Below are 8462 nucleotides of genomic sequence, written 5' to 3'. Positions count from 1 at the left end.
GAAAATTCTGCGAATTGCGAGGTCCTGGGTTCAAATCCCACTGTGGGGAACGCATGCGGTTATTTCGGCCTTCGAGGGGAAACTCCGTTGAATAAGTGGACCCTGGGCTTGCCGGTGTCTGGGTGTTCGAGGGTTTGCTCGCTCCTTGGATCAGCCTGGTCGGCCTTCGTGGGGCAACCCCGATGAAGCTGGGGCTGGTAGCTGGGAGAGGGATTCTCCCTTTGCTTGCAAAAAAAATAATATGTCATACAAGAATTGCAACAAAAATTAAAATTAATTGAATACAAATTTGTAAAACACAAGCAAGACAAACACTTCTTAAAACTAAGATCGTTATTAGATAAAAACGCTTCTCCACACCACCCTCTAAAATACCGTTGTTTCTTCATATAGCCAACTGCAAGGGGATCCATAGATCTGATAATAAAGTTTTGAAAGAGATGAAACTTGTCAAATCTCACAAATCGTAAGCAATAATCCAATATCCATTGCAGCACCATATGACTACAGATAAGACCATTGATCTTCCACATAATTCTTGAACCTCTCAAATAGAGGGATGAATCTCACACAAGATGAGGACCAAACTCACACAGAGGCGAGAACAAATCTCCAATAAAAGAGAGGCAAGAGTTATTTGCATATAATTAATAATCAATAGATATTTAGTAAGAAAAACGGAAAAATTGGGGCTTACCTCCACCAAAATTGGTAGACGGTAGCCCCTAATTGATGAACTTGAAGATTAGGGTTAGGGTTTTTAGAGGTTTTTAGAGAGAGACTTTTTTAGAGGTTTTTAGAGAGAGACTTTTTTAACTATCTTTAGTTCTGGCCTCTCAAGCGCTAGTACCAATTATTGCGCGAAATTCATTGTGTGAAATTCGCCGTTTACTTCGTTTACATCATCATTGGTTAGTAAGCCTTGTACTGGCTAACTTCCTAGGCCTTTTTTTGTTCCTGTAACAATACCTTTCATATTTATTACATCAGTTTACTATTGTCGAAAAACAAATTTTACCCTTGTGGGCCGTTATGGCCCCCTTTAAAACACCCCCCCCCCCCCCCTCCCCCCAAAATTTTACCCTTGTGGGCCGTTACTTCATTTACATCAGATACATGTTCCTTTTTTTCCTACGTTTTGAAATGTTTTTGTGTATCATATGATGCTACTAGTTCTTCAACAACGACTATCTATAACTCTCTTCTGAAGTTGACCAAATTGATACCATTAATAAACCTAGATAAATAACTTAACTACTCTATAATTATGGAAGGGTGATGAAGATTGAAGAATCTACGAAATTTGTATTTCAAGTTTTTATCTTAGCTTGTATGCCATTATAGAGGTTTGCATGGTAGCGAAAAATAATAATAATAATAATAAGGCCTAGATTTCAGATCATCGTTAGACAAACTTACAAATAATGACATGATAGCTTAATTGTTATTCAAATGGGCAGGGCCGGTATTAAACATATCGAGGTCCTAGGCAAAATTATAAAATGGGGCTTCGATTTTGTAAAAATACTAGTACTAATAAAATTTAATAAACGAACATATGGGAAAAAAAAATTGAATTTTTTTTTAAGAACACTTTTTTTTTCTTTCCCCAATTTAAAATGAGATTGATTTTTGAAAAACTCTAAAAAAATTTAGAAGAAAAAATGATTTTGAATTTGAAGAATTGGAACTAGATACCTTATCTTCACTTTAATCGTAAAAGAATTGGAATTCTTTCAAAAAGATGCTATGAAGAATAGAACACAAGACCTCTTATTATTTGGTAAGATGCAAAACCACTAAACCACTTCCCTTATTCTGCTCTTTATATGTAGTAAAAAAAATTTAACAAAAGACCTCAAACTATAGTCTATATAGCAGACTTCTAGTTCTGTTTTTATGGGTCCCTTCTAGAGTTAGGCCATTGTCACTTGTCCTCTACATTGCGGCACAAGAACGCTCACTGGGGACAATGTGTGCTCAAGAAATTGAAGACCGCAAGGAGAGAGCACTCTACTACTTGAGTCGTACCTTGGTTGGAGCTGAGTTGAATTACGCGCCCATAGAGAAGATATGTCTTGCTTTGGTGTTCGCCATCCAGAAGTTCAGGCACTACATGCAGGCGCATACCATACATGTGTTCTCAAAAGCTGATCCAATCAAGTACATACTCTCAAGACCAATCTTGTCTGGAAGACTTGCGAAACGGGCAATGTTGCTTAAGCAGTATGACTTGGTGTTCGTGCCTCAAAAGGCTGTGAAAGGTCAAGCTATCGTCGACTTCTTTGCTGATCATCCAGTGCCAGCAGAGTGGAAAATTTCAGATAACCTCCCAGGAGAATAAATTTTTTATGTGGACGTTCTACCTCCATGGCAGATGTACTTTGATGGTGCTGCAAGGCAAGATGGAGCTGGAGCTGGAGTTGTGTTTGTAACTCCACAAAATCATCTCATGCCATATGCCTTTACACTTACTCAGTTGTGCACGAATAATATGGCAGAATACCAAGCTCTTATACTCGGCCTTCAAATGGCGATTGAAATAGGCGTCAGGGATATGGACATCTACGGAGACTCAGAGTTAGTGGTCAACCAAGTCCTTGGTGAATATGAAGTGAAAAAGGAAGACTTGATTCCCTACCATCAACGGGCATTACAACTGCTGAATCATCTTGACGACATCCATGTTGGTAATGTACCAAGGAGTGCCAATAAGTTGGCTAACACACTTGCTAATCTTTCAGCCACTTTGGCACTGGGGGCAGAAGAGTCTATGCAAGTCCCAGTCTGCAACCGCTGGGCAGTATCTTTGCTTGAATGAGAAGAAAATGTAGACACAACCAACATGATATGCGTCTACACAGCTGATGAAGATGATTGGCGTCAAGCTATCATTGATTTCTTGGACCACCAAAAATTACCTGATGATCCCAGACACAAGGTTGAGATACGTCGACGTGCTCCAAAGTTTATTCACTATAAAGGGATGCTCTACAGACGTTCTTTCTCAGGCCAATGGTTGAGGTGTCTAAGCAAGGACGAAGCTGTTGAAGCAATGCATGAAGCTAACTCTAGAATTTGTGGCGCTCATCAATCTGGGCCTAAACTTCATGATCGCGTAAAGAGAATGGGGTATTACTGGCCAACCATGGTACAAGATTGTATGGACTTTGCGAAAAAATGTAAACCCTGTCAGTTCTACGCAAACTTCATACACCAACCGCCGGAGCCGTTGCATCCTACTGTTTCTTCATGGCCCTTTGAAGCTTGGGGACGTGATGTTGTGGGACCTCTTACTCCAAAGGCCTCAAATGGACACGAGTATATCCTCGCTGCCACTGACTACTTCTCAAAATGGGCAGAAGCCATCACACTACGGGAAGTGAAGAAAGAAAATGCTGTGGACTTCATTAGAACCCAAATCATCTACAGATATGGTGTACCTCAACGTATCACAACTGACAATGGGAAACAATTTTTCAACCATCTGATGACAAGTCTGGGAGAAAAATTCAAGTTCAAACAATACAAGTCATCCATGTACAATGCCTCTCAAAAATGGTCCGGCAAGAAGCCTTCAATAAAACTCTTTGCAACTTGTTGAAAAAAGTAGTAGCAAAGTCAAAGCGAGATTGGCATGAAAGAATTGGTGAGGCGTTGTGGGCATATCGTACCACATACAAAACACCTACTCAGGCAACCCCGTACGCGTTGGTGTATGGAGTGGAGACCGTGTTGCCTTTGGAGTTGCAGATCTCTTCCTTACGCATTGCTATTCAGGAGGGACTCACAAATGATGAGAATGACAAGTTGCGATTAGCAGAGTTAGAGTCTCTCGACGAAAAAAGATTAGGTGTTTGCGAAAAAATGTGAACCCTGTCACATTAAGAAGACACTTAAACACCACCTTAGAATTAGACTACCAATTATTATTAGAATTATTATTAGACCCCACTAGTATAAAAGACACATTAAGAAGACACTTAGACACCACCTTAGAATTAGACTACCAATTAGACTAGTTAGATTAATTTCCTCTCTCAATATTTGTAGAACCCTAAATATTTCCCTCTCAATATTTCTTCAATTAAATTTGTAATCATTCCTTAATTAGTTTTGTCAATCTCTTGTTAATGGAGGATATTGAAGGTTGATGGCGATGTGAATGGAGTCGGGTTGCAGCTGAGGTGACATGGTGTTGTTGCTGGTGGAATGTTGTTAACTGTTGGTGAATGAATGGTTGAGGAGGATGGTGAAATCTCATCTTAATAAAAACAAGAACATTTAAAGGATTTCTGTGCAGCCACGTCATCAAGGTTTTTTTTAAAAAAAATTTTTTTTGAAAATACGGGCCCACAGAGAAAACTACGGAATTAATTACAAAATAACGTCTGTCTGATGTTATTTGCGAAATTGTTCGGAACGTACTGATTTAATTATTCGAATACGACAACTAATGTAGTCTACCATGAAATTTTCCAACATTTGGAATGATATTAGACTATTTTTGTTAATTCTACAATTATGTTTCTTCAATTTGATTGTAAACCCTTTTCAAATTTGATAACTATTTCCATTTTATAGCGATATTTATATTATTTGCTTTTTTATTATTTCCCATATATTGCATTTATTATATACTATATACTATATACTATATACTATGTTTCATGTTACAACACTGAATTTGTGGAGTTTTTATCACATATTTAAAACATGTGCAAGTTTCAACCTCTTGCAAATTTAGCACGTGTTTTATTCTATTATCAATATATAAAAGAAATACAAATTAAAATATCTATGTATATTACTTAACATGGAAACTTGAATGGATGGAATGAAGAACTTGGATAAACAAGAGATTGACAAAACTAATTAAGGAATGATTACAAATTTAATTGAAAGAAATATTAAGAGAGAAATATTTAAGGTTCTACAAATATTGAGTGGAAAGAATAAATGAAGGAAACAGGAAAGATAGGGAAATAGCTGTTCAATTTATAGAGAAATTGATAGGCTATGGCATTAATGTTTCTGCAGTGAATTACATCACCGGGGAATACATCACCTTAACTCACTTTTTAGCAAAATTCATACCGTACCCTTCTACTTTATTGTACTCCTATAAATAGTACTACTGCATAAAATGTCAGTCCTATGACAGAGTGATAACGGTTACTATTAGGTAAATTCCAGCTGCCAGTGGTCCCTCTGGATAGCACTTCAGGAGGTGGGTGGTGAATTGTTTGTTGTTGTATCCAGAGTCTTGTCTGTATTAGGTGGCCTCTTCCCATTGATACAACCATCCTCCTTCCCATGTGCATGAATATGCATTGCTGGCTTCTCAAAACTGATATTCCTTCCCTCTCTTTGAACTGCCTGCGCGCCAATTTAATTATTGCTCACATCATCCTTCTCGTTTGACCCCATCAGTTGAGGTTGACCTGCATCATCTAATTGGTAGGTGGTGTCTAAGTGTCTTCTTAATGTGTCTTTTATACTAGTGGAGTAGTGGGGTCTAATAATAATTCTAATAATAATAATTAATAATAATAATGATACTAACAGTGACACACGACTCTCCAAAACCAAAAAGGGGAAGGGGATTAAAACAAGACAAACGACAGTACGACACAACACAAAGGGCAAAAACGGGAACGCCGCAGCATTTGTTCTCCCAGACGGTCCACCGGACGCCGGTGATGGCACCGGCTGGGAGGAAATTGAAGGTTGATGGCAATGTGAATGGTGTCGGGTTGCAGCTGAGGTGACACGGTGTTGTTGCTGGTGGAATGCTGTTAACTGTTGGTGAATTAATGGTTGAGGAGGATGGTGAAATGTTTGTTAATGGTGATGAATCAAACGAAATTCAGAAGAGCAGGGGAATTATTTGAGTAAAACTTTTGAGAATGAACAAAGTGCCAGGAATTTGGCACGTGAATTAATTGGGAACGGTCAACTATTGATGTCAATCTTCTTTTAATATTGTTTGACTCCGTCTTATTTACTCACTCTCACTTGCTCGGTACCTATAATTACAAAAATACGAGAGTAGTACCATATACTTGATATAAAATCATTATTCCCGGTAAATGTAATAAAACTAATTACTTCTAATTAATTAACAAAATGAGCTTTTTAACATTTAAAGCACACAAAATCGAGTCAAATACAAGATAAAAGCATGAGTAAAATTACGCTAAATTACTACTTATCATGACTTTCTGCTTGGGAGGGTGAATGTAGGTCAAAATTAATAAAGTTGAATTAAAAGTAAAACAAGATCGCGACCTAATACAAGATAAAAGCATGTGTTTGTAATTTTTTGTACTGTGATTAATGTTTTTGTTAGTAAAAAACTTTGGAAAATTTCAAGATGTGGAATTTTTTTTACCGTAAATAATTTTTTTGTGAGTCAAAAAATTTTGACTGTGTAAATTTTGACTGCACAAGTTCTCTTTTTATAGACTTGTCTTAATTTCAAAAATAAAAGTTAATTAATGTGCTTTTATTGTTGGTAGGTTTGGATTTGGAAATTTGAGAAGTAAATGAAGAGTAGAAGTTTAACTGTGAATTGAAGAAGAGCAGTGTAGAATTGAAGAGAAGCAGTGGAGTTGTTGAGTTGAAACTAGCAGGGGAAGTACAAATAGAGTAGAGTACTTTTTTTTTATTGTTTTATAATTGTTCAACAAATAGGAAATTGACACATAAGGAGGTCAATTTGACATCTTTTTTGATCAACCTTGGTCACAAATTGACCATTTCTTGTTTTTGGTCACAAATTGACCACCTTTGATCACACATTAACATTGCTAATTATGTTACTAACCATGACCAAGCAAGGTTATGACCAAGCAATTAACCTTACTTGGGGATGGTCTAACATCAATCAAAATCGAAAATGTTCGGGTCATTATTCATTAATTGCGTTAGTGGTGTTTGGTGAAAATGGTCCCCTGAAAATGTCTCTTTTGGACATTAAATAATGCTACACTTTTTGTGAGAGAGAACAATAAATACGTCACTACTCGTATTTTGCTCGTGATCCGAGGTTGATAGATTCATGGTTCCACTAATCATTTGTATGTCACCCTCAAATCAGAGGACTCTGTATACATCGATTAAACAAATGATATCCCTTGACTTAAAGTTAAAACAATAATTACATTTTAAGACAGGTTAAATACTTTATGCATAAATATTAAGAAAATTATATTATAATTTTAAAAGTACAATAAATAGATAAAAAATGTTAGTATTTTGTGTAATTTGTGGACCTTAATAGTGTAATTATATTATTATAGTAATAAAAGTACAATTAAATAGGGAAATGTGCAATGTGGAGTTGAGTGAGCGGAAAAGAAATACATGCAATGTGGAATTGAATGGAGGGAGTATCTACCTAGTATAAAAGCTAGGTTCTTTCAAGGCTTCCCATTGGTTGAAAATTTTTAGAAATTTGGAAAATATAGGACCCACCATGTTCTATACACCATTTAATTACCCTCTCTCCTCTCATCTCCTCCACCCAATTCAAATCTGAAAAATTACTCCGAAGAAAACGATTTTGAGTTTATTTTGCACGGTTTTTTTATAATAAAATCAATATATTAATACTCCGTATAATCTAAGTTAATCTAATTTGAACTAATATAATCTAATTCTTTTAAATGATCTCAAGAAAGTGATTACATATATTTAACATCTAAAAATTACTTATGTTTTCTTTTTTTCTTTTTTTTTCAAGAAAAAAAAATTACTTATGTTTTTTGAAAAAATTGTTTCAAAATCTTCAAAAAAATCCGAAAACTAAATTTAACAATTTATTTCAAAAAAATTCTCTTTAAAAATCCTGTAATTCAGTATAGGAAAAATATGCCATTAAACCATAAAAAAACTTATATAAAAAATAAGATTTAGGAATTTAATTGATAAATATTCTTCAGAAAATATCCAAGTCATTTAAATTTAATAGATTTGATTTCCGTTCTTATAAATACTCTATTGTTTGGTCAAAAAAATAAAATAAAGAAAATTCAAAAAAGGGGAAGATTATATTCAAAATATGGGATTTTTTAAAATTAATGAAAATAAGTTTTAAATAAATTAAAATAATAATTTAAACATAATATAGACAACGAAATAAAGTAAAAAGAATATTATTTAAAAACACATACTTACTTATATTTACTAATTTTATTTAAAAAAATAATACTCATTAGATCTATGATATTCACTAATAATTTTATAATTTATAAAAAAATAAAAAATCAACTTTTATAAAAATAACCATCGGATCTATGAGAAATTGAATAGAAAAAAATCACGAAACATGAACAAAAAATGAAACCAACATAGGCGATAGTGAGAGAGATTGACAATTAGGTAAACATTATCGAGTAAGGAGATAATATATTGTTTAAAGAATGAGGATTATAGAGAGAAATTATAGGGACTATGAA

At 34.8% G+C, this 8462-nt stretch overlaps 1 protein-coding gene across 1 annotated transcript; it reads left to right on the top strand.

Moving 5' to 3' along the window:
• The first annotated feature begins 2377 nt into the window (after positions 1-2377).
• On the top strand, positions 2378-2821 carry LOC141621038 (uncharacterized). Its single transcript, XM_074437758.1, has one exon. The coding sequence runs from the start codon at positions 2378-2380 to the stop codon at positions 2819-2821; it is 444 nt and encodes a 147-aa protein (XP_074293859.1).
• Positions 2822-8462: the final 5641 nt, after the last annotated feature.

The sequence above is a fragment of the Silene latifolia genome, chromosome X (genome assembly GCF_048544455.1).
Source record: "Silene latifolia isolate original U9 population chromosome X, ASM4854445v1, whole genome shotgun sequence".
Lineage (NCBI taxonomy): Eukaryota > Viridiplantae > Streptophyta > Magnoliopsida > Caryophyllales > Caryophyllaceae > Silene > Silene latifolia.
This window is presented reverse-complemented; position numbering and strand designations above follow the sequence as displayed.